This window comes from Megalobrama amblycephala, linkage group LG15, assembly GCF_018812025.1.
Source record: "Megalobrama amblycephala isolate DHTTF-2021 linkage group LG15, ASM1881202v1, whole genome shotgun sequence".
Classification (NCBI taxonomy): Eukaryota; Metazoa; Chordata; class Actinopteri; order Cypriniformes; family Xenocyprididae; genus Megalobrama; species Megalobrama amblycephala.
In genome coordinates this window covers 27,971,755-27,999,670 of record NC_063058.1, presented here as the reverse complement: position 1 = coordinate 27,999,670, position 27,916 = coordinate 27,971,755, and the positions used below count along the sequence as shown (strand labels likewise).

The 27,916-nt window shown below is 37.6% G+C and overlaps 2 protein-coding genes across 2 annotated transcripts; one reads left to right on the top strand and one right to left on the bottom strand.

The window, feature by feature from the left end:
• Positions 1–837: 837 nt before the first annotated feature.
• On the bottom strand, positions 838–14,235 carry LOC125246827 (protein FAM133-like). The gene is made up of 7 exons (XM_048157898.1): positions 14,117–14,235; positions 13,859–13,942; positions 13,698–13,748; positions 7,569–7,625; positions 7,299–7,409; positions 4,934–5,136; positions 838–1,346 (listed from the first exon to the last, which is right to left on the bottom strand). Exons 2-7 carry the CDS (start codon positions 13,911–13,913, stop codon positions 1,260–1,262), a joined length of 564 nt encoding a protein of 187 aa, XP_048013855.1. The 5' UTR covers positions 13,914–13,942; positions 14,117–14,235; the 3' UTR covers positions 838–1,259.
• Positions 14,236–14,306: 71 nt separating this feature from the next.
• Positions 14,307–20,191, top strand: LOC125246826. The gene is made up of 5 exons (XM_048157896.1): positions 14,307–14,511; positions 15,359–15,467; positions 15,600–15,700; positions 15,769–15,882; positions 19,723–20,191. The coding sequence occupies exons 3-5, from the start codon at positions 15,635–15,637 to the stop codon at positions 20,188–20,190; spliced, it is 648 nt and encodes a 215-aa protein (XP_048013853.1). The 5' UTR covers positions 14,307–14,511; positions 15,359–15,467; positions 15,600–15,634; the 3' UTR covers position 20,191.
• The last annotated feature ends 7,725 nt before the right edge of the window (positions 20,192–27,916 follow it).

Here is a 27,916-nt window from a genome sequence, read left to right as displayed (position 1 = left end):
ACACAAAAATTGACCACCTAAAATAAAGTGAGGAACCTGTGTTGATACCAGGAACTAATGTGTACTTACACTGAAAATACACAAAAATTGACCACCTAAAATAAAGTGAGGAACCTGTGTTGATACCCAGGAACTAATGTGTACTTACACTGAAAATACACAAAAATTGACCACTTAAAATAAAGTGAGGAACCTGTGTTGATACCCAGGAACTAATGTGTACTTACACTGAAAATACACAAAAATTGACCACCTAAAATAAAGTGAGGAACCTGTGTTGATACCCAGGAACTAATGTGTACTTACACTGAAAATACACAAAAATTGACCACTTAAAATTAAGTGAGGAACCTGTGTTGATACCCAGGAACTAATGTGTACTTACACTGAAAATACACAAAAATTGACCACTTAAAATTAAGTGAGGAACCTGTGTTGATACCCAGGAACTAATGTGTACTTACACTGAAAATACACAAAAATTGACTACCTAAAATAAAGTGAGGAACCTGTGTTGATACCCAGGAACTAATGTGTACTTACACTGAAAATACACAAAAATTGACCACCTAAAATAAAGTGAGGAACCTGTGTTGATACCCAGGAACTAATGTGTACTTACACTGAAAATACACAAAAATTGACCACTTAAAGTGAGGAACTTGTGTTGATACTTACACTGAAAATACACAAAGTTGCATTACATGAATAAAATTATGGTATTCTTATTTAAACTCGCTAATAATGCAGGTCCATGCAAACAAAAACAACGTGCAGTTAAGATTTTTTTTTTTTTTTTTTTACTGAAAACTTTCAGATAAACAGGAACATTTTTTAAATGTTCACAACACAACCAAATTTGACTACTTTAATTTTGAGAAAAAGTACCTTAAAAAAAAAAAAAACTTTAGGTCACACAACATTTCACTTATGTTTGAACACTTTTCTTTATATATTAACAAAGAAAACCATTAAATAAAAGGCATGAAATACCCCAAACAATCAAATTAAACCAGAAATAAACATTAGGCTTTAGCGAAATTTGTATTTAATAGGCAGGAGTTTCCCACTCTTTTTTCCTGAGGTAATAGAACCTTTCATCTCAGCTGTCAAGGCCTCTGAGCACCTCTGGGCAAAATCAAAAAGCTTCTCTTGCTGAGGCTGGAACTGCGGGATGGAGCGATAAAATTCTGGGTTGATAATTTGAATCTCGGCCACAACTGCAGTGAGGGCAAGGGTGTTTCTGTCCACTCTGACTTTCATGAATGCTCTTGACCTACTTCCTTCCTTTTTGTATGCACGAAGAACTTTGTTGTATCTCTTGAGAACATCATCTGGACACTTGGCTGTTGAACATAAAAAATAAGTAAACCATTTGTGGCTTTTTTTAAGGTGTCCTTTTTACAGTGTAGTCATACATTTAAATACTGAGTAATACTACATAACTACATGCACTTACTATAGGGTTTAGGTTCAGTTACTCAGTTACTAATTATGCATAATTCATAGTTATTACTATAGTAGCTACATTTAATGTGTAACAAGCACACTAAAATAAAGTGATACCCAGTTTGTTAATGGGTTAAAATTATACAAACATCCATAGGCGGAGGGTGAACTCTAGGGTTAAAACTAGATGCAATTCCTCCTTAAAAACACATTTAAATAGAATGTCATAAAATAAATGTGTGTCTCCTTTCTGCAACATACACATCCTATCATAAACGGTCTTGTTATTGAAGTGGTTATGTTCACAAACCATTATAATTTGAACAGGCAAGCATATGCATGATTTTGCATAGCAGCCAGTTAGAATATTAAATAGCCTAACCACAGACCTTTATCACTGCGATTTTTGTTTTTTTGCACAAAAAGAAACTATTCTTGTCACTTTATAACATTTAAGGTTGAACCACTGTAGTCACATGAGCTATTTTAACAACGTTTTTACTATCTTTCTGGGCCTTGAAAGTTGCAATTACGTTGCAGTTTGGGGTCAGAAAGCGCTCAGATTTCATCACAAATATCTTAATTTGTCTTACAGGTGTGGAACAACATGAGGGCGAGTAATTAATTACAGAAATTTCATTTTTTTGGTTGAACTAACCCTTTAAGGGCCATATAATATTTTATTTATTTAGATAAAAAGAACATCTGAGGGTTTTGACCTATAATGCCTTTACAATATAGTGATGCAGTTAGACAGACTAGGTATTTGTATGTACAAATCATACAAATGCCCCATTCTGAAACATATATTTACATTGAAAAGAAATTTAAGATCCACCTTTGATTGTTGAGAGACTTTCTAGTGCATTTAACTTATAGCCATTAAGATTTCCTGTAGCATTTTCATTGGTCAGACATGGAAGTCTATTCTGATTGATAACATTTGACACTGTTTAATTTAAGAGCACGGAGAGATTCACGATTGCACACTACACAGTCTGATGGTGCACGACACGAAACAGTTCACTTGTATATTTGAGAGCTTGCGTCGTTTTCTGCGCGTTACAATAATGCGCTCTCGACATTTGTAATTAAAGGTCCCGTTCTTCGTGATCCCATGTTTCAAACTTTAGTTAGTGTGTAATGTTGTTGTTAGAGTATAAATAAAATCTGTAAAATGTTAAAGCTCAAAGTTCAATGCCAAGCGAGATATTTTATTTAACAGAAGTCGCCTACATCGAACGGCCAGTTTGGACTACATCCCTCTACTTCCTTCTTTAATGACGTCACTAAAACAGTTTTTTGACTAACCTCCGCCCACAGGAATACACAAGAGTTGCGTTTGTAGAGTGTGTTTGTCGCCATGTCGTCGAAACGCTGTTATTTTCATCCCGCAGTCCAATCACCGGGTCTGATTCCGGCTCACATTGATAGGGTAAAATTAAAGACATGTTTACAATAACACTGAGCGCGTGCATCTCCACGTTATGGTAAGAGGCGTGACCTTTCCGGGCAAGGTTCGCTAAACTGCTGTCGAATCACAACACAGGAACCGCTGGCACAATCAGAACTCGTTACGTATTTCTGAAGGAGGGACTTCATAGAACAAGGAAGTCATCAGCCCGTTTTTATGACAGTGGAAACAGCGGTATACAGATAAGTAAATTATGTGAAAAATACTGTGTTTTTTTACACGCGAAACATGAACACATGTTATATTGCACACTATAAACACAATCAAAGCTTCAAAAAACCACAAAAAACGGGACCTTTAAAATATGGCATAGAAACCTGCGGGTATGATTAAAATTTTGCGCAGTATCTGCAATCTCGCGCTGACATTCAGGCTCTGTAACTGAAATGTGTGAGTGACAGGAGGAGGCGGGTGTGTGTCAAACTCGCTGTTGGGGAGATGCAAAGCAGTTGCACTGTTCAACGCATTTCTGATAAAGATTACTTAACACATGATTGAATTTGTTTAAGGCAGTTAAGGCGCATTCATTCATCTTTTTTAATACTGCTCCTAGGGCTGGACGATTATGGCCTAAAATCCAAAACCTCGGATTAATTGAACATTTTACCTCGATTACGATTAATGAACGATTATTTTGTTTCTGTGCCGATTATGCCGATTTCAAAACACTGCTTCAGGAAGCATCGGAGCATAAATGAATCAGTGTATCGAATTTGCTGTTCGGAGCACCAAAGTCACGTGATTTCATGCGTTTGGCAGTTTGACACACGATCTGAATCATGATTCGATACACTGATTAATTTATGCTCTGAATCTTCATGAAGCAGTGTTTTGAAATCGGCCATCACTAAATAAGTCGTTATTTTGTTTTTTTGACGCACCAAAAATATTCTCATGGCTTTATAATATTAATATTGAACCACTGTACTCACATGAACTGATTTAAATATGTTTTTAGTACATTAATGGATCTTGACAGAGGAAGTGACATTGCTCCCTATGCTGGCCTCACTGAGTCATCGGATTTCATCAAAAATATCTTAATTGGTGTTCTGAAGATGAATGAAGGTCTTACGGGTGTGGAACGACATGAGAATGAGTAATAAATGATGGAATTTTCATTTTTGGGTGAACTAACCCTTTAAACTAAATGTAATAAAATCATTGTCACGTTTTTTTTTTTTTTTTTAATTGACGTTTAATCAGGTCCTTGTCCGGCTAGGCAATTAAAATTCTCTTTCACATGCCCCTTCAAAAAAATCCACTTATCCTGGACTATTTGACAAGCATTAGTGTCGAGCCCTAACATGTTAAACCAGCTGCCAAAATCACAATAAATATAAGATAAAGACAGTTGCTGTGATTTTGGCTAATGTTATACGTACACATAAAATGATCACTCAGGTTAGAAGCAATACTATGCATTTTATTTGTTCTCTGACAGAGCGCACAGTTTAAACTGAATGCGCTCATCCTCTCAGCCACAGAGCAGACGGCAGGAAAGCAAGATATTGCGCTCTTGCGGCAGTACTTGTGGGTCTCAGAAGTTAGTTAAGGTTAAGTATATTCGTCACAACGCGCTTTCTTGGAAAAAAGTTGCAAAAGGGGTCTGAAAAGTCGCTAAGTTGGCAACAGCCCGCCGCTGTCCAAAATGGCATTATGACAATTTTGCACCGGCCGGAGGCAATTACCAAACTGGCTCTGTGAGTGCATCACACCAATGTACATATTTTACAACAGCAAGTCAAAGTTATTAATTATGAAGGCTATATTCAATATAAACTGGTAATATTATTTTTCTTCAAAACTATCTAAAAAACGTAATGCCTGTAGTAATAAAATTTTATGCTTTTTAATGCCATTTAAGGCCTTAATTTCAGCAAAATCCATTTAATGCCAGGGTAAGGTCTAAGCCTTCCCTAGCCTTACACATGTTTGCCTATGGAAAAATTGGGCAAAATCATCTTCATCAAGAATAAATTCACATTAATAAGTGCCTTCTGAATTCACCTCGTACTGTAGAACTGGAGAAAGCAGATCTTGACCTCTTTTTTTGGGTTCTCTTCTTTTTTGATTTTTTTTTTTGCTGCATCTTTCATCCTCGGATGAAGATGAAGGGAGGGAGGAAGACGATGAAGAGGATGAAGAGTTTAGCTCATCACTCTCACTACTAGTGTCTTTCTTCTTCTTCTTCTTCTTTTGCTTTTCCTTGCCTAAAAGAAAGATTTTCCATTAAATTCATCTGTCTAAGAGGTAGCTGTCACCTTTAATGTTGGCATTGCTTTCGTAGTATAGATGCTCATGTGGTCGAACAGTTCGAACAGCTACAAAAAACTGTCTACTCTCCGCTTACTGACCTTACATTATAACATTATACACGCTACCCACCATTCCTGATTTCTAACACACACTTACAGAGCTTGGCGTGGTCTTACGGCTGTCAGAGCAGAAACGAAAGCTGCTGCTCTCCGTGTTTTGTCATCTCTAAAACCATTCATATGTAAATTGTAAGCTTATTTTGTCCATTAGAGCAAAAGATCTGAAAAAAAAAACCAAAAAAAAAAAAACATACATTTCCTGCCCTACCCTCCCCTCGAAGAAATCAGGACAGAAGTGGTTGAAAGTGGACAAAAGAGGTGAATTAAAATACCAGGTGTAAACGTGAATGTGTTTTTCTTATCGACTTGTGATCTGATCGACCAAACACATCTTAATACCAGGTGTAAACAGGGCCTTACAGTCACTAAGAAAAATATCCATTATTATAACTTCATAAACTATAATCATTGGTTTACAGTAATGGCCGAATGCAAGTCTAGTTCCAGCTGAAGAGTGACCTCTGACCCGACGCATGATGCATGAGTAATGTAAGATTAGGTAAGAGTAGACTGAAAATTGGTTTCAGTTAAAGTCAAAAAGTAATACTGAATGAATAAAAACAACATAAGCTAGAATGTACACTTCTCATACTAACAAAGGTGGTTTTAAAGTAGGGTTGTTCCGATTCCGATACTAGTATCGGAAATACCACCGATACCACAAAAATTTCTGGCATCGGTATCGGCGAGTATTTAAACTCACGTACCGATCCGATACCATTTTCTTAAACAATACCTAGTTGTGCCCGCTATCTTTGCTTAACGCAGCAAATCAGAAATCAATTCTTCTTCGCGGCTCAGAATGCAAACACAGGAAGTTGTGCTGCGTTGCCACAAGCAACCACTGTTTAGAGCAGCGGAGAAGTGAAAACGCGCTAGCAGTATGTCTGCTGTTTGGCAGTATTTCAGACCAGTAAACGGCGACATGTCTCATATGCAATGCTGCAATTTCGAGTGGCACAAGTATTGGCAACTTTAACACAAATAACTTAATAAAGCATTTGAAGACGCGTCACCCCGCGCAACACGATGGTTACATAAAGGCTAATGCTGCGTTCACACCAGACGCGAATGAAGCGATAAGCGCGAGTGATTTACATGTTAAGTCAATGCAAAGACGCGAATTGACTTCCTGCGGCGCGATTCTCGTGAATGACGCGGTGCGAATTGAGCGATTCGGGCGTTTGACGCGCTTAAGATGGAGAAGGATGAGGCGTGCCAGCTTCATTCAAAACAAAAAGTTTTCAAAAGACAAATAAAGATAACCGACAAAATTGTCGGGTTTATTGTTCTGGATGACCAGCTGCTGTCAGTCGTCGAAAACGTGAGATTTTTATTTAACAAAATTGTTTCTGGACTTCAAGTTTTAAAGAGATTATTTTCTTATATAATTATATTCCTAGATTTATTTGTTGCACTGTTTTTATAGTTATATTGTAAAACTAATATACCTTTTTCAGTTTACAGTGTTAGATTTGTGGCTGCATTTGAAGTTCTTTTTCACTTAAAATAAATAAATAATATAACTGACAAATGTATGTCAGATAATAAAAATACTCTAGTTCACTGTATGTTTTTGTTCTTGTTTTATTAAGGGATAAGTCTGAAGCACACCATAAATAATTCTATCAATTCATACAGGGCTAGTAGTATATATATATATATATATATATATATATATATATATATATATATATATATATATACAGATACACACCCAGGTATCGGATCGGTACTCGGTATCGGCCGATACCCTGAGCTCAGGTATCGGAATCGGTATCGGGAATGGAAAAGGGGTATCGGAACATCTCTATTTTAAAGCATTTTTAAAGTATTTTTTAAAATTATTTAAGGTAATTTTAAGTAACTACTCAAAGCAGTGAAATTCATTTTGTACATTGATTAGTCCAGTAGTCTTGTCAAATGTAGCCATGTATAATAAGCAATGTCACATATGAAGACTGTGATTATATCTTACATAGCTAAGCATTACTCACCACAGACAGAAGCAAGGGTGAGTCTAAGAAAGTCACGTTCTTGCTCTAATTCTTTTATTCGTTTTAACAGGTTGTCCACTGGTGGTGACTCTTCAACAGCTGCCTGGAGTCCTTAACATAGACACATGCAATATCAATATTAACCTTACAGCAACTAATTACCATCAATCACTGTTTATGTTCCATCACTCTTAGTTTATTTTCCATCAAAGATTAGGTTTGATATAACAATCACATCAGGATTGTGTAGTAGATCATTAATCATCTCACCTTTTTCACTGTCCAGAGAGCAGCAAGCAGCAGGTGCAGTGTCTGGGTACGAGGCATCTGTAAAACAAAATTAACAGTTCTGATAACCATATAAAAAAGCAAATATTATGATAAAATTGTTAAAATACTGAACGATACCCTTAAAAAAGATTACTGCAGTTTTTTTAGAATACTACATTTTTTGTTACATATAGAAAATGCATTTTTTGGACACAAAAGTATTACTGCAATACAGCTGAAGTAGTACTAAAATACAACTACAGTTTTACTGCAATACAGCTGAAGTAGTTGGATTGTTCACCCACTAATAAGGAATGTGAGCTGAAGTAGTACTAAAATAATAATGCAATACAGTACAGTACAAAAAAAGTACAATACAATTAATACTTTGGGAAAATATTTTTTATGGTTGAATCTTTAGGACAAATTTAGTAAAATTTCATTGTGTATGTTTACCCTTAATGAACTGTAAGAACTCCATGTAAATTTGTACAACACACACTCACACACCATTTGCATCTTTTATGCATTGGTTATATTGTGTTCAACTTATAGTGATTTTATTTGACAAATTTAATGGTCAGCAAGTGTCCACAAAGTCACCGAATCTTATGTTATTTAGATTAAGACAACTTAAAAAAGCTGTATGTGTATATATATATATATATATATATATATATATATATATATATATATATATATATATATATATATATAGGTTAATGTTGCATGGTAGTAGTGCACAGCTTTTACCTGCCGTACAGTAGTACTGTAACCACAGCTGCAGTAATGTAGTATGAGTGGTAGCTTTATACAGGCATTTCAGTATCACTGAACTGCAGTTATACTGTATTTATACTTCATTATAAACCTTCAGTTGTACTTCATTTTACTGTAGTTGTACTGTTATTATACTTCATTATACTGCAAATCTATGGTTGTGCTTAATTATACTGCAGTTCTTTTTTGTAAGGGTAGTATTCAACTTTTGAAGTGGATCAAAAAAGTTAATCAAAGTTGTCCTAAGAAGAAGGTTTGATTAAATGTTCTGATCTAACATTATTACATTAAGGTAAGGTCTGCATGTAACTGCATAAATAGCGTGTATAGAATATATATATATATATGAGTCATTCTATAATTAGGGGTACATGTCACGTCCATAGACTCTAATACCAATTTTACTAATTTTCATTAACTTTTCATTTCAAGCAATGATCACTTTTATATCAGGGGACATTTCTAATTAATTTAATACAAAAATCCAAAAGATCCAATCTTTCATCTTGCAAAAATGGCATATTCTATACTGGAATTTGCTATTTTTGTGCTGTCCGATTTGTTAAATGTGAAGTTTTGGTCTTCAGATTAGCTCTAAAATACATGTTTATATATATTTTTCTTATAAATATTTGTCCAAAATAATTATTACATTATGAGAAAGGTGTTATAGAAAATATTTTGCTCATGCATCTACATTAAATCATCCATTTTGTGTGTGTCCGAGAAATCAGTGTCAACTGTGTTACTCCCTATAAAACCCCCTATAAATCAGCAATGGTTTGTTCCAAAGTCACATGTCCAACATCACCTGATGTTTTTTCCTCTTTTGGAGGGAAATTTGAAGACAGTGTGGTAAGTCATAACTTCTCCTCTTCAATATTTTATCTATATTATTGTCTGCACATAGAGTGGATTAATTGATGGTCAACTGTGTTATAAACATGTTCTGGGGAACTTGCATCACATGTTGTATTTATGAATATGTAGAGAAAGAATATGAAAACATAAGTTATTCAACATGATGTACTAACTAGTCCAAGGTCAGCAATTTGCACAAGGCCCTAAAATGGCCGAAATGTCAGCTGTGTTACCTGTCAACTGTGTTATCCATCAGCTGTAACACAGTTGACAAGGATTGACACAGTTCACAATTTTGGCAATTCAGTGTCAATTTATGCTCACACTGAGTGTTGTTAATAAAAATAAATATTCACAAACTATTATCATTACACAGAAATTACATAGAAATTGTTTAAAACCATGATTTGGATTAAAATGGATAAACTTAACTAATCATGGCCACACTTTCTGTGAACTCAGTATCCATATATTATGTACACTTTATATTCACATTTGCAAAAGATTATAAAGCGTTCAGAATTCCTTTAAGTGTCATGATGCATTATAAAACTGTTATTTTTAACTTTATAGTTAAATAATAGGAATAACTAATAGTAATTAAAAAAAAAAAAAAAAATTCATATTACAATGATTTTCATTCATTAATTTCGATACGACTCCATAATTTGAAATAAGCCTACCATAGTATTAAACAGAGTTATTTGTGTTTTAGGGAGATGGGTTTATCTGCTGCTGAGAAACAGCGCCGGTACAGGGCTCAGCGTGATTCTGATCCTGAGAGAAGGGCTGCATATTTAAAGAAACACAGAGAAAAGTGGCATGATGACAGGAAGCTAGGAAAGGTGAAGACAATGAAAGATTTAAGTGAGAGGGAGAAGAGAAGGAAAAGAGCATACTGGAGAAGAGCCCAGCGTCAGAGCAGAGAGAGAAAGAAGGTGACAGAGAACCAGGTTACTCCACCTCAGAGTCCTGAAGATGATCCTCAGCCTCAAATGTCGAGGTACAGGTTTATTGATCAGATAATAGGTTCAGCAACATGTTTTATTATGGAAGCATTCTTTGGTAGGCATAGAGCTAATTATCATGATGATCATGAATACACCACATGACCAATAAAAAGTTATTTGTGTATTTTTTCAGACAGGGAACAGCTGGAAGGAAAAAAATCAAGAGAAGGGAGTCTAAGTTGTACAGGGAGATTCAGGTTCTGAAGGAAGCACTAAAGCAACAGAAAAGAAAAACTGACAAATTCAGAAAAAGATGTGAGAGACAACAGCAAAATACAGAGTCACCCAGATCAAAAACTCAACACCTGTTAGGAAGCATACCTGTGTCTAGAGAAGTCCGCAAAACTTTAGTTTTCCATCATGCCCTAATACACAACATCAGCAAAACATATGCTTCTGCCAAACACAAAAATACTAGGAAGATCATTGCAGCTCTGGTGAAAGGAAAGATCTTGAGAAAATACAAGTTAACATACAAACTTCAGGAGTCCCTAGCAATTTCTAGGAAACAGCTGACCAACAGTGAGCAATCTAACCTCTCCAACAAGTTAAAGTATAGATCCTTGTGTCACAGACTACACAATAAAGTGCTATCTTTCATGACAAGGGATGAAAATAGTCGTCTCACAGCTGGAAAATCACAAACAATAACACGGGGGAAGATAAAGATGCAGAAAAGGTTCTTAAATGACACCATGAAAAACTTGCATAGGCGATTCCTCCTTGAGAATCCTGACTGCAAAATCTCATATTCATTGTTCTGCCGCATACGCCCATTCTGGGTAGTCCAGCCATCCATTGCAGACAGGGAATCATGCCTTTGCAAGGTACATGAAAATCTTGGATTTCTTGTAGAGAAGCTGCATTCTCTTGGATTCATTGGTGGTACAGACTTGGAGGAAATGGCAGAGTCAGTATGCTGTGACTCAAACTCAAAGGATTGTATGTACAATGAATGCCCTGCCTGCAAAGATAAAGACTTCTCAGTAGCAACTGAGGGGGACATCCAAGCAAGTGTTTTCTTCACACAGTGGACAACTGAGACTGTTGTCAGAGAGAAGAGCAAGGAAGGTAAAAAAGAGAAAGTGCCTGTTAAGATCACAGTGAAAAAGAAGACAGAGACGACTTTGGAGAATCTTCTCAAGCTCTTCCAAAACCAGCTTACAAACTTCAAAAGACATCTCTTTAACATAAAACAAGCAATTCACGTACTTCCGGGAACTAAAGAAAAACATGACAGATCGTGAATGCTTAATTCATGTAGATTTTTCGGAAAACTATGCCTGCAAGTACTCCTCTGAAATCCAAGCTGTACATTTTGCATCCAACCAGCAGCAGGCAACACTCCACACTGGAGTTCTACATGTTGGTGGAGTGGATGGACCTATGTGCTTTAGCACAATCAGCCCATCAAAGAGAAGGGCCCTGCTGCCATATGGACCCATCTATCCCCAGTACTTGAACTGGTTAAGTCCTCCTATCCAAATGTTACTATGGTGCATTTTTTCAGTGATGGGCCATGCACACAGTACAGGCAGAAAGGCAATTTCTATCTGTTCTGTACTAAGCTGCAGGAGTGTGGGTTTCAGTCAGGCACCTGGAACTTTCTGGAGGCTAGCCACGGCAAGGGTGCTCCAGATGGCATTGGAGGCTTTTTAAAAAGGACCGCAGACAGGCTGGTCAGCCACGGAAAAGACATCCCTAATGCTGAGCTCTTATTCAGTGCACTGCTGGATATTCAGATGTCAGTAAAGTTGTTCTACATCAGTGAAGAGAACATAGATGAGGCCATTAAGAGCATGCCCAATAACCTCCCAGTGGTGCCATCAACCATGCGCATTCACCAAGTTGTAACACTTACCCCAGGACAAATCATTTACCGTGATGTGAGCTGTCTTTGCTCAACAAGACAGACCATGGAGTGTCAGTGTTACAACTCCAAAACCTTTACCTTTGAGGTTCAGGTAACCGCATCTACACCTGAGGGCAAGAGTCAGAATTCATCTGAAATTCCTTGGCAAAACTCTGACATCATCGGCCAGTGGTGCTGCGTTAAATACGATGATGCAAGTTTATCCTGGATTGATTCAAGATTTGAATGAAACTCATGTCAGTGTCAAATGCATGCACCGGATTGGAGTCAACCGCTTTTTCTGGCCAAGACAAGAACGATGTCCTATGGTATTTGCATGAAGATCTTATCAGAATGATTCCTCCTCCTACTTCTGTGACCTCACGTCATATGGAAATTGATAGGGACATATGGTCTAAAATCTCAGATTTGTGAACTGACAATTGAAAGCAACACATTAAAGAAAACACAACTAAAAGAAAAGAACTGACTGAAAGAAAAAAATGACTGAAAGCACACAAACGAAAACAAAAGATTGACTCTAAAAGCAGTTAAGAAATACTTAATGAATGAGAAGAAACACAAAAAACAAGAAGATTAAATACAATCAGTTAGAAATATAAATGAGTTATGAATGAGTTAAAGTACTGTTATACTGTAGAAACCACAGAGACACGATGCATCGTAAACATATGGATTATACAGTCACCAATGAGACATGTTCCAGAAACCCAGAAACACATCTGGACTAGACAGACTGTTCTTGTTTGTTCTTGTTTGCAGTAGACACTATCAATTAAAAACTGTTGTTTGTTGTTAAGGTTTTAATCATTTCTGTAACGTTACATTTACATTTCATTGTAATATTAACTTAATCTTTTTTGTTTAACTGAACTCTGATTAATTGATTTTACTTAAATTTGTTGAATAAAAATGGAGATTTTATCTTAAAGAATGTTTTCTATTTTTCTTATAATGTGTCCTTTCAACTGTGTTACTCATGTTCAACTGTGTTATTTTGTCTGTCAACTGTGTTATGTGTGGTTTTTATGTCATAAATCTTTTAAATGTGAACTAAACCATCAGAAAAAAAGATGGGGATATTTCTGGAGATGGATGTATTTGGTAAGTATGGTGAATAACACCAAATTCAGCATACTGTGGACTTATGTTGAATAAAAGTTTCATCCTTCATGATAATATCCCACAGAACACCCATTATGATGCACCAAATTCATATTTTCAAATCAGTTAGACAGATAAACTCAAAAACTCTGGTGAATGGACACAAAACCCTTCAAACAAATGTGTTATCAAAAATGTGGTAGTTCGTTCATGTTTCATTTGACACAGCATTTGTCTGTAACACAGTTGACAGGATAATGAATTGAATATTAATTTTTGTTAAGATATTTAAAAAGTCATTAGAGCTTAAGCTTGCCAAATAATTAATTAAGCACATTAAGGGGATATATTATTCAACCACCTAGTTTATTTGTCAAAAAATAATACAGATTTTCTGACTTTTTGGCTGACCTGAAATGTACCCCTAAATATAGAATGACCCATATATATATATATATATATATATATATATATAAGAGGATTCATTTATAAATTACCAACCTGGGTTACTTTGCTGATCCACAGACTGCTCGGCGACCTCATTCTCCTCATCTGTGTAAATAATAGTCATGTAACGTTAGCTAAATGTGAAATGATTAACGAGCTATTATCAAGTGAACACTAACCACAGTACGATGTAACGTTACATCTTTCTTTTTTACCTAAAACAGGTATTGGTAAAGCACGGGGTCTTTTTGCCTTCCTCCTCCGCAACATTGTAATATGGAGAATCAAAAAACCCGTCTCTAGAATCAGTCAACATAACTTAGAGGTTAAAAATACGGTTTCTTAATTTTCTTGCATGTGTCTGTCATGGTACAATTGATTCAACACAAAATGCTTTAGGAGCATACTCAATAATTGACTTTTTATATTACAGACAATAATAAATAAGTATTTTAAAACTCTAATCTCCATACCTTCAATCTGACGTCGGCCGTTGAAGTTTAAAAGAAGGGGGGAAAAGACCGCCAGCTACTGCTCTGACTGCACATGCGCGTGACGCGTCTCGGCGGGGCAAATGCAGATCTCTGATTGGGTGTTTCACTCCAGTATTTCAACTTTATGAAATACAAAAAAAAAAAAAACACTTATGGTAGCAGCCAGGTCAAGGAGAGTAATTTAGTGATGCGTTTAATATGAATTTATCCGAGCAAATACATCATATTCTACATCGATGTAGAAGAGGATCTCATCGGAAAAGTTTAATAAAATGGTTAATCAAGAAGAGACTGCTTCACAGTGCACCGGTCTGCGGCGTTTGTGGAAAGAAACTCAAACTTACCAATCACAAGTGCAACGATGGCTATATATGGTAAGTAAGTAACGTTAGAGCGATAAAATGTAGCCTACTGTATTTGTGTACAGCACTACATGCTGATCAAGATTTTGGTTAAGATGAATGGGAACGTCTAAATATTTTTGGTTTATTTTTAACGCATTGCGTTTGTAATAATACATTTCCATTATAATCTTTATTATTAACTGAATATATACAATTATCTTACAAATAAAATAACATTGTATAATAAGAGATAAAAGGTAAAATTCAGAATTCGAAGTAGCCTACATAAGCATTATTGAGATACAAAACATTACAAATACAGTCTTGTAAATGTATGTTTTGCTAATAAGGCATATTAAAATAAACAATTTTTATGTTCAGCTTTTTACATTTAACTTAATTAGCCCTTTGGTTTGACAAATCTCAATAAAAACTGTAGGCTATATGAAGTATTATAAAAGGGATAGTCCCAGTCCTTGATTGTGATTGGCTGAGCCTTGTTTGAAGCCATTTTAAATTACTCTGCATAGACCTGTAATTTATTTAAAGAAATATATTTTTACTGGACTAGCCTTTTTATATAAGCAAAAAGCCCTGTGAATCCGTGGTTTACAGTGAATTTTGGGCAGCTAAGTTGGTTTTACACGCTCCATGTTGTGGCTAACAATGCACTTTAGCTGTTCTAAATTCACTGTAAACTATGACTTCTTGGGGCTTATTGCTTTTTTGCACAACAGCATGTCAGCTATCTATTTACTGTGTTAGCATTTATGTTCCTTTTATTTTTTCTGGGTCACATTTAATAAAAAATATATATTATATGGGCTGTTAGAATGTTTATGGTCCACTTTATTTGTTTTAAATTGTTTTGTTTCAGGATGTGCAGGAGGAAAGAGTCATCACAAAGTTTCATCATCAGTAAGAAAAGGTTCACTTTTCAGCCAAAGTAGAGTACAACTTGTGAAATGGTTGGAATTCATTTACCGGTGAGTGATTATAAAAAGATAAAGGCTTATTTATCTGTACAGTGCTTTATTCATAATGATTTACCAAAATAATGTTTGAATAGCCTGTGGAATAAACAGAGCCAGTACTAGTGATGTTCTCATTGTCCACAGATTTGCACAAGGTCTCCAACTCAGGCAAATTGACCATGTTAGAGGATCAGATAGCCAGAAGTTCAAGAACTCTGTCACGAATGACACATGCACTTAGGAAGGTGAGGTACTTCTTTATAATGAATACAAAAACAGTGCCATTCATTAATATTTCTATTATGTTATTTAGGTATGCACAGGTGCACTACAGAAACTGAGAAGCAGATCTGGTCTCACAGTTGGTGGAAACTCAAGACGCAAGTTTGTTTCTATTGATGAGTCAAAGTTTGCTCATAAAAGGAAGGTAAATAGGCCATGGACAAAATAGGTTGTCTGTTGTGATAAAAGAGTTCTATAAAAATGTAGAAATCTAGATTTTAAAAGTATATATATATATATATATATATATATATATATATATATATATATATATATATATGTAAAACACAAAATTGTAAACAAAACACTTCTCTAGGGCATCAGTAAACACTGTAGACATTGTATTAATACAGTGATTCTGAGAATGTAAAGCTGAGTTACTGAGATTAAATTTAAAAAGATCTAATCTAAATATCCATATACAAAATTATAGAATCCCCAAAAAAGGTCTATCCAAATTCTTTTTAGTATATTCAAGTCAGCCTTTTCAGGTCAGCCTTCACTCTCTCTTGGACAAGAGTGGCATTCGTTCAATGAGTCCAGGCATGAAGTCGAAGGCTTGAGTTTTCTTCTTATAGTCTGCACTGAAATGTTTTTTCCTTTCTTTCCATTCAGGTCGTTAAGCAGGTTTCTTGTAGTAAATTCAAGGGGTTTTCTCAGCTGATCTGATCAAACATCTTATTCCCCTTGATGAAACTGTGTGAGAGCTCTCTTTGCTTACTCTTTGCTGCTCAACTTCAGCACATGCATGGTCTCAATTTATGCATTTGTCACAACTAAAGTGTCAATATAAAGTTCCCAAAGGCTTAATTGTGTTATAACACAATTTTGTAACTATTGTGATTTGTGAACAGCAATGTTGAACAGGGGTTAAATAATTACAAATATACATTGTTTATGACAAAATCCTATTTGACATCATTTGACTCATTTAATGTGCCACTAAAGTGTTATGTATTATTTTTAAACAATGGATCTTTAGAAAAAATTGCATTTGTAAATTGTTACAGTTGTGAGTGTGTGTGTACAGTACTGGTCAAAAGTTTGGAAACAATGTAAAATCTTTACAATTTTTATTAATGAACACACCCTTGCTAAATAAAAGTATTAATTTCTTCCAAAAGAAAAAAAAGCTGACCCCAAACTTTTAAACAGTAGTGTATATTATTACAAAAGATTTCTATTTAAAGTACACATGAAATCAAAATTGGACCCTGTTTACTTTGTTAGTGCATATTACTAGTCTTGTAAACAATTAATCCTGTGCAAGTTAAAACACAGAAAACAAATGTTTGTCGCGATAATCTTTAATCAAAATCTGAAAAGTTACTTCCTGGTCTGGAATGGCATTCCTTCTCTGATAACATCAGTTTGACGTATTGGGTTGAAAACGCGTAAACCACTCCTCTGCAACCAGTCGTCTGCTATAAGCAAGAGACGGAGAGGAGGAGCGCTAAAGTAAAACTCTGCCCTCTATTCAATATTCCGTTTCACTTGGAAATATGTCACAACACTGGAGAAAAGTCGTTTGCAACTTCCAGTTCATGCGGTACTTTAAAATAAATGTTCTTTTTTTTAACTTATATATATATATATATATATATATACTGTTTCCATACATATGATAATAAATCAGCATATTAGAACGATTTCTGAAGGATCATGTGACACTGAATTCTGCTTACTGTCACATAAATAAATTATATTATTAAATTATATTAAAATAGAAAACCATTATTTTAAATTGTAATAATATTTCAGACTTCTTTCAAAAACATTAAAAATAGTAATGTTCCAAAACTTTTGACTGGTACTGTATATACAGGTCCTTCTCAAAAAATTAGCATATTGGGATAAAGTTCATTATTTTCCATAATGTAATGATAAAAATTAAACTTTCATATATTTTAGATTCATTGCACACCAACTGAAATATTTCAGGTCTTTTATTGTTTTAATACTGATGATCTCAAAAAATTAGCATATTTCATCTGACCAATAAAAGAAAAGTGTTTTTAATTAAAAAAAAAAAGTCAACCTTCAAATAATTATGTTCAGTTATGCACTCAATGTTATGATATAGACACGGAGGCAGAGGTAAAAGCAATCCAGGTGAGTTTTATTGAACAATGTGTAGAACACAGAGTGAAAATAGATGCTATCAGGTTCTTGAGAGATGGATAGAAAGTAATACTGTCCTTGTTTGAATAGTAGATCCGGGAGCTGAGATGAGATGGAGGGAGACGTTGGAGACACTCACACACACAGGAAGGTAAGTACACGAAGGGACCAGGAGACGAAGGAGATGAAGGAGATTGCTGGAGCAGGTAGGTATGTCGATGGGGAGTCCTTGAGGTAAGCATACAAGTGTTGTAGTGCAAACGAGACCGGACAGTGAGTGTGTGTGAGTGTGGTGGCTTTGTAGTGCTGGTGATTGCAGAGTGAATGAGATGCAGGTGGCGGTGATTAGTATGCTGGTGATTGAGTGCGTGGGTACTGTGGTGAGGTGGAGCCTGGCGTGTCTGTGACACTCAATACTTGGTCGGGAATCCTTTTGCAGAAATGACTGCTTCAATGCGGCGTGGCATGGAGGCAATCAGCCTGTGGCACTGCTGAGGTGTTATGGAGGCCCAGGATGCTTCGATAGCGGCCTTAAGCTCATCCAGAGTGTTGGGTCTTGCGTCTCTCAACTTTCTCTTCACAATATCCCACAGATTCTCTATGGGGTTCAGGTCAGGAGAGTTGGCAGGCCAATTGAGCACAGTAATACCATGGTCAGTAAACCATTTACCAGTGGTTTTGGCACTGTGAGCAGGTGCCAGGTCGTGCTGAAAAACGAAATCTTCATCTCCATAAAGCTTTTCAGCAGATGGAAGCATGAAGTGCTCCAAAATCTCCTGATAGCTAGCTGCATTGACCCTGCCCTTGATAAAACACAGTGGACCAACACCAGCAGCTGACATGGCACCCCAGACCATCACTGACTGTGGGTACTTGACACTGGACTTCAGGCATTTTGGCATTTCCTTCTCCCCAGTCTTCCTCCAGACTCTGGCACCTTGATTTCCGAATGACATGCAAAACTGAGCAACAGTCCAGTGCTGCTTCTCTGTAGCCCAGGTCAGGCACTTCTGCCGCTGTTTCTGGTTCAAAAGTGGCTTGACCTGGGGAATGCGGCACCTGTAGCCCATTTCCTGCACACGCCTGTGCACGGTGGCTCTGGATGTTTCTACTCCAGACTCAGTCCACTGCTTCCGCAGGTCCCCAAGGTCTGGAATCGGTCCTTCTCCACAATCTTCCTCAGGGTCCGGTCACCTCTTCTCGTTGTGCAGCATTTTTTGCCACACTTTTTCCTTCCCACAGACTTCCCACTGAGGTGCCTTGATACAGCACTCTGGGAACAGCCTATTCGTTCAGAAATTTCTTTCTGTGTCTTACCCTCTCGCTTGAGGGTGTCAATGATGGCCTTTTGGACAGCAGTCAGGTCGGCAGCCTTACCCATGATTGCGGTTTTGAGTAATGAACCAGGCTGGGAGTTTTTAAAAGCCTCAGGAATCTTTTGCAGGTGTTTAGAGTTAATTAGTTGATTCAGATGATTAGGTTAATAGCTCTTTTAGAGAACCTTTTCATGATATGCAAATTTTTTGAGATAGGAATTTTGGGTTTTCATGAGCTAACAATAAAAGACCTGAAATATTTCAGTTGGTGTGCAATGAATCTAAAATATATGAAAGTTTAATTTTTATCATTACATTATGGAAAATAATGAACTTTATCACAATATGCTAATTTTTTGAGAAGGACCTGTATATATATATATATATATATATATATACATACACACACACACACACACACACACACACACAGGGTGAAATAAAAGAATGCAGGATTTAAACTTAGCAGTCTATTATTTAGAAAATGAAATATTTGGTGACATGTTGGGTATCTCCAGTGTATCTAAAGTTTGATTCTTTTCTTTTAGTATAACCGTGGTCGTTTTCGAACTACATGGAGAAGAAACAACTGGGTTTTTGGAATACTGGAAATGAAGGGTTATAGACGTTTGCCCATTTTGAAGATTGTCAAAAACCGCTCAAGAAAAACTCTCATACCCATTATCAGAAGGCATGTGAGAAGAGGATCCACCGTTTTCAGTGACTGCTGGAGAGCATATGCTCAGGCTCTTCCTAGACATGGATACAGGCATTTTACTGTAAACCATTCAGAAAACTTTGTTGATCCAATTACTGGTTGCCATACACAGCACATCGAGCGTGCATGGCAAAGCATCAAGTCGCAGGTTAACAAGCACAGAGGCAACAAAAGCACTCAGCTCTTGAAAGAACATTTAAGATGTATTCAGTGGTATCATTGGTTGGGCAAACGAAACAGAAAAGGAGTAATTGCTCAACTCTTTCATGACATAAGAAAGGATTTCAAAATCCATTAATTTGTAGCCATGAAGAACATAACAACTATACATATCAATTTTCAATAAATTACAATAAATAAAATAGGGTACAATAAATTAGGGTAATTATATGTAGATAATATAAATAAATGTGTTGACATAGTTTTAACAGAATGTGTACTATACTTTCATAGATACAAATTTTGTGAATTGAATGTAACTACTAAGTATTAAAACTTTTTTTGTGTATTTTCAGTGCAAGTACACATTAGTTCCTGGGTATCAACACAGGTTCCTCACTTTATTTTAGGTGGTCAATTTTTGTGTATTTTCAGTGTAAGTACACATTAGTTCCTGGGTATCAACACAGGTTCCTCACTTTATTTTAGGTAGTCAATTTTTGTGTATTTTCAGTGTAAGTACACATTAGTTCCTGGGTATCAACACAGGTTCCTCACTTTATTTTAAGTGGTCAATTTTTGTGTATTTTCACTGTAAGTACACATTAGTTCCTGGGTATCAACACAGGTTCCTCACTTCATTTTAATTGGTCAATTTTTGTGTATTTTCAATGTAAGTACACATTAGTTCCTGGGTATCAACACAGGTTCCTCACTTAATTTTAAGTGGTCAATTTTTGTGTATTTTCAGTGTAAGTACACATTAGTTCCTGGGTATCAACACAGGTTCCTCACTTTATTTTAGGTAGTCAATTTTTGTGTATTTTCAGTGTAAGTACACATTAGTTCCTGGGTATCAACACAGGTTCCTCACTTTATTTTAAGTGGTCAGTTTTTGTGTATTTTCAGTGTAAGTACACATTAGTTCCTGGGTATCAACACAAGTTCCTCACTTTATTTTAGGTGGTCAATTTTTGTGTATTTTCAGTGTAAGTACACATTAGTTCCTGGGTATCAACACAGGTTCCTCGCTTTATTTTAGGTAGTCAATTTTTGTGTATTTTCAGTGTAAGTACACATTAGTTCCTGGGTATCAACACAGGTTCCTCACTTTATTTTAGGTGGTCAATTTTTGTGTATTTTCAGTGTAAGTACACATTAGTTCCTGGGTATCAACACAGGTTCCTCACTTTATTTTAGGTGGTCAATTTTTGTGTATTTTCAGTGTAAGTACACATTAGTTCCTGGGTATCAACACAAGTTCCTCACTTTAAGTGGTCAATTTTTGTGTATTTTCAGTGTAAGTACACATTAGTTCCTGGGTATCAACACAAGTTCCTCACTTTATTTTAGGTGGTCAATTTTTGTGTATTTTCAGTGTAAGTACACATTAGTTCCTGGGTATCAACACAGGTTCCTCACTTTATTTTAGGTAGTCAATTTTTGTGTATTTTCAGTGTAAGTACACATTAGTTCCTGGGTATCAACACAGGTTCCTCACTTTATTTTAGGTAGTCAATTTTTGTGTATTTTCAGTAAGTACACATTAGTTCCTGGGTATCAACAAATGTTCCATGGTGACCCTTTCTGGTAACACTTTAAGGTTTCATTTGTTAACTGCATTAGTTTATATGAACTAACAATTAACAATACTTGTACCGCATTTATTAATCTTAGTTAATGTTAATCTCAGCATTTACTAATACAATTTTAAGATCAAAAGTTGTATCTGAGAACATTAGTTAATGCTCTGTGAACTAACTCGAGCAAGAACATATTTATTAACTAACATTAACTAAGATTAATACATGCTGTACAGATGTATTGTTCATTGTTAGTTCATGTTAATGCATTAACTATAATACTAACAAGTGAGACCTGTAAAGTGTGTAAACCCTTTCAAGATGGTATTTGCACATTGTCTTTTACAGTATGCGAGTTGCACAATAAAATCAAATTTAGTGAATCCAGGGGAGCCATAATGCCATAATTTAACGAGACTACTGAATATTCACTGGTGTATGGTGTATTTTGCAAACATTTGTTCCACCCATAGCTTGACTATTAAATGGTTTGAATAGTAAGTATCCACTCTCATACTCATATTTAAGTACATTGCAGTATAGGCAAGAACAATAATGCTTTACACATGTAACACCCCCCCCCCCAAAAAAAAAGACAGAAACTGCAGATTAGTTACAATTGTAGTTACAATATTGCAATTACGGTGTGTACTTACAAAAGTGTACTTACAAATGCAAGTACACTACTGTAACTACAGATAGATCATGCAGGTACTTAAAATGTAAGTACAATGTAAATACATGTAGGTACAGAGTTAGTACATTGTAGCAAATGCTTAATTTGTCTTGTAAGTACATAGTTGTTAAGGCCACTTAATATAAAGTGGGACCAACAGGCTCTTAAATTAGTCTTGTGTCCCATTCTTGCAAAGTTTACTTGAAGTTTTCTTCAGTTTGAATTCTCCTACAACTTCTGTACAATCTCGATCAATTCCTCCTGGTCTGCACTACAGAAGTCTGTTCTGCTGCTCTCTAACACGACACACTCCTTTTCTGAGACATGCTTCAAAAAGTTCTCAATCAGATCTCTTTTTACAGATCCTTGTATTGCTTGCTCCAAGATGACAGGTGCAAGTTTGGGAGATATTTCTCTTTCTTCCAGCCAAATAGAATTATTTGGGCAACACTTTTGTGTCTATGATTTCACAGTAATGTGCAAAGAGTGTCCAAATGCAACCAGTTTTCAAGTTGGCGCCGCTATGCTTGACATGCCGTCTCTCACTGCTGCTGCTTTGGTCTCTTTTAATTATTGTTTTAGCTTATTATGAGTCTGATACACATATATTATTGAGGGCCAAACCAGCAAAAACAATAAATAAATACATACATTATAAGAAGAAATAAGAGAAAACAAAAATACATAAATAAATCTGAAACAAAATAAAAACAAAACTTTTATTGCAAATTAAGCAGTATAGTGTAGTGCAGATAAAAAAAAATATCTTGCACACTCAGAATGTGGAGAGAAATCAGTGCAAATGTTGCTGAAGTCTATGTAAGCATATTGATCAATGTGTTTGAAACATGTCTGCAAATACAGTTTAAATTCACATTTCCTAATTTTGCATGTATAATGTGGCAATTCAAATGCTTAAAATATAACATTTCATCGATGCTGCTCTTAGATAGACTATTGATTAATCATAAGTCATCAATTGGAATTATTCAGGATTGATTCAAATTAAAGGTGCTCATGTAAACGCATTGGACACATACACAGAAGCATCATTCAAACAGCACTTGTCATGCCCCCTCAGATTTTTTAGCCAACTGCATTTTAATGTAACTTCCAAAACAAACACATTTATCAGCAGCTACTGTAAAACTGTAACGAAGCGGGACTCATGGTAAGATCCAAATGCAGCTTTATTAGAGTAGTAAGCGTGGTCGTACAGGCAGGGTCAAAACAGGAGCAGACAGGTATGGCAGAGGACAGACAGAATCGTAATCCAGATACAGGCAGAGGTCAGGACTGGCAGATATCACTCACAGGTCAGTATAACAGGCAAGGGTCAGGACAGGCAGCAACGGGTCAAGAACGGGTAACAGACAGGAATAGTAACAACAGGCAGACAGGATATAAACGCTCGGAAATGACACACAAGGTAATCAAGACTTTGCGGTGAGGTGGTGTATGTGACAGTCCTTTATAGTCCTGTAAATGAGCTGCAGCTGGGTGTGGTGATCAGTGTGGTGTGCAAGGGTGGATGTGGCAGATGATGATTGGAGAGGAGTGTGAGCATGTGACTGGCAGGGGGGATGATGGGAAATGTAGTCCGAAACTTGACGGGCAGATGGTGATCGTGACATAACGCCCCCCTCCCGGAAGGCGCGACCTCGCACCGTAGATGACACCAATAAGGGAGGGGGGGGTGGGTGCATTGGAGATTAGACAGCTGACAGGAACGGAATCTCCAATGCAGGTTCCAGAACAGCCATGGCGGGTCAGGAGTGTCAGAAAGCCACGGCGGGTCAGGTGGCTCAGGCAGCCACGGCAGGTCAGGTGGCTCAGGCGGCCACGGCAGGTCAGGTGGCTCAGGCGGCCACGGCAGGTCAGGTGGCTCAGGCGGCCACGGCAGGTCAGGTGGGTCAGGTGGCTCAGGCGGCCACGGCAGGTCAGGCGGCTCGGGCGGCCACGGCAGGGCATGGGTGACCCCAGCGGGTCAGAGTCCATACATGGCCCTAGTGGCCTACAGTCCATGAATGGCCATGACAGCAGTGGCTGGGCAGGGTCCCCACCCACAAGCTCCCCACCCTCAGGTACACTGCCCCCCCAAAAAAGTTCTTGGGGATTTCAGCGGGGCCCGTCGCAGGTTCATGGGCAAGGAGTTCGGGTGGCGCCGGCAGGGCCAGGCGTGTGGGTGAAGCCGGCAGGGCAAGACGCCTGAGTGGCGCTGGCAGCACAAGGAGTTTGAGCGGCGCCGGCAGGGCTGGAAGCTTGGGCGGCGCCGACAGGGCTGGAAGCGCGGGCGGCGCCGGCAGGGCTGGAAGCTTGGGCGGCGCCGGCAGGGCAGGAAGCGCGGGTGGCGCAGGCAGAGCAAGGAGCTCAGGTGGCGCCGGCAGGACAAGACGCTTGGACGTACGAGGGGGAAGAACAGAAGGAGCCTTCTTCCTCCTCCTCCTCCTCTTCCGAGGATGAGGCGATGGTTCACCGGTTGGAGCGTGTTCAGGAGCAGACTCACTGGCTGAAGCAGGTTCTGGAGCGGACTCAATGGCTGGAACGCCCCCCACATCCTTGAGCACTGCAGGGGCGGCCATCTTGCCCGTGGGCACTGGCAAAGCAGCCATCTTGTCCATCGCGTCCAGGACGCTTGAGTCCTTGAGAGCGTTGCCACAGGCGAACTTGAGAGCGAAGCGTCCGGCAGGCTTGAGAGCGAAGCGGCCGGCGTGGGTTTCGGAATGCCAGCTGCTCGTGCTGTAGTCAGTGGAGGATCATTCGTGCTGGATCGCAATCCTCTCCGCTCTCGGGCAGGACCAGCGACGTGACGTGATTCTGGACGTTCAGTGGGGACTTGGCGTTGCTCTGGGCGATCAGCGGAGACGTGACGTTGTTCTGGGCGATCAGCGGAGACGTGACGTTGCTCTGGGCGATCAGCGGAGACGTGACATTGCTCTGGGCGATCAGCGGAGACATTGACTGGTGTTGTTGTTGTGATAGACGCCATCTTGTGAATGTCCTTTGGCGCGGCGGCCATTACACGACCAGACGAGGTGTCGCGTTCCTCCGTGACACCCACGGTAAATGGAGAACCAACAGTCAATAGAGCATAATCCAGAAAATGGCTAAGTGAAGAACGGGGTCCCTCACGAATCAACTGTGACTTGAGTGGCTGATTAACGCCTTCACAGAAAAAGTCTATGAGCACACAGTCCGGCAGGTCTGAACAATATGCAATGTCCAAGTACTCCTCAATGTAATCCTCCAGCGATTGTGAGCCCTGCTTGAGCTCTAATAACAAAAATGCAAAGTTCCTACCAGACCAGTGTTCATCAGAAAAGCTGCTGGATCGTTGTTGTGGCGAAGTAACTCTTGCAAACATTAGGTTACTATTTTGCTTTCAGCTACATCTAATTGTGGTTACATTTAAACCACTGGCAACATATTTTTACAACTCCAGGTTTTTGGAGTCGACTTTGACTCCCACTGTAGGTGACGATGGAATCGACTCCACGACTCCATTTGCTTCATAAATAAGGGTCATAAATAAGGCAAGATGGCAGTCCTTAAATACTTAATTTATTTTTTCCCGACGCAAAGCCTTAAAATCCTTTCTTAAAAATGACACACATTTAGCGTGACTGTCTAAATTAGTCCAATTTAGCAATGACTTGATGAGTATCAATGCTGTTACCTAGCTAATTGCAGATTTTACAGAGAGAAAAGTCATGAAAAACACCTGTTGTCCAATATTATGTCACAATTAAATAAACAAGAAAGAAGGGATTCTTTAATGAATTCATCTCATTATAATGGTCAGGCGATGGCGATAAACGCACATGATCATTGTCTTAAAATTGAATTAAGACGAATTAGCTGAATAAAGTCATTATTTTCGCACAAAAAGTTTTCTTGTTGCTTCATAAAATTAAGGTTGAACCACTGCAGTCATGTCGATGGTTTTATTTATGTCTTTAATACCCTTCTGGACCTCAAAAGATGCAGTGACGTGTGGATCAGATACCCTTAGATTTTGTCAAAAATATCTTAATTTGTGTTCAGAGCACAAAAGAAGGTCTTGCAGGTTTGGGACAACATGAGGGTGAGTACTTAATGACAGAAATTCATGTTTGGGCCTTCAAGGACAATAAAGTAAAATAACGGGCCTCTATGGGCCTCGGCTGGGGATCTATGGGCAAAACACTTTCTTTCTAAAACTGTAATTCTTACAGGTTTTTCACTAACCAGCAGATAGCAGTTTCTCTCCCTAACACCTACATTAATGTCCACAAACAACTTAAATTTGATCTAGATCATTACTAAAGTATTTTTTTCATAAAACATTTAAAGATTTCATATACAAGCTAATGGTGTAATTGAGGAATTTTGTGGTTAATGGTAAAAAAGAAAAGGTACCACAACACCAAAACATTTTTAGTTGAGAATTAAACGGAATAAAAAAAAAAAATAGATCATTTATATTATTAATAATGTAGAATTTACGTGTACAGAGTTATTTATGTTCACGTTATATTCACAAGTAATTAAAATACTGTTTTGGAGGTCAAAGCCCCCTTTATAATTCATCAAAGTGTCAATGAAAAGTGCTCACGGACCCTTTCACTTGAAATATAATACCTGCAAACTCAAAAGAGGTGAATAAGGTCACGTGTTTCCAAAGTAAATTGTTGTAGGGGGGTCTGAAGGCATCATCTCCCATGAGAAATTCTGGTGCAGAAAGTAAATGGAAAAAACAACAGTTGCTTAAAGTAAAAAGTAAACACTAGGGCTGAGCATTGAAACAAATTTCACAATTGGATTTGATTTTGATTTAGAAGCTTGTGATTTGATTGCCTTCGATTCAATATTGATTAATTTGAAATCTATCAGGCACAATACATGGCAAATTTCCTCAACGAAAAAATAATCTCTCAACAAATGCTGTAAACCAGGGGTGTCCAATCCTGCTCCTGGAGAGCTACCATCCTGCAGATTTCAGCTCCGACGACAATCAAACACACCTGAACCAGCTAATCAAGGTGTTCAGAGCTGCTTGATAAGTACAGACAGGTGTGTTGGAGCAGGGTTGGAACTGAAGTCTGCAGAACGGTAGCTCTCCAGGAGCAGGGTTGGACACAGAGATTGTATATTATAGGAAGATAAGAGGGTCTGTATCTCTTAGCATTAGAGAAAGCATAACGGCTAACTGGATCACGTGTGGCACCTCTCAGCCTATCGTGTAATGGCAGTGACATTAGTGCCCGCTGTTCAAAACTCCTTCCCTGCGTACTGCCACAGCCAGAGTGTTATATGCTTTTTTGGCTAAAGGTTGCAGGCTTGCCTTCCAGTGGCTTTGTTGGACATCCCTGCTGTAAACTATGGAGTGAACCACAGGTGGTACATCATAATATTAAAGGTTAAAATTTATTGATGTGTAAGCTACTTGCATATAAATTACACATAAGGAAGTTTTTATAATTATGTTATAATTCATTCCCATTCCCACATGGAAACAATGCTGCCTGGATATAACCCACATATCATTATCATAGAATAATATATCAGAAGCTCAGGAGCAACTGAGATTTTATGTTACATTACGATTTACATTAAAACTTACAAGT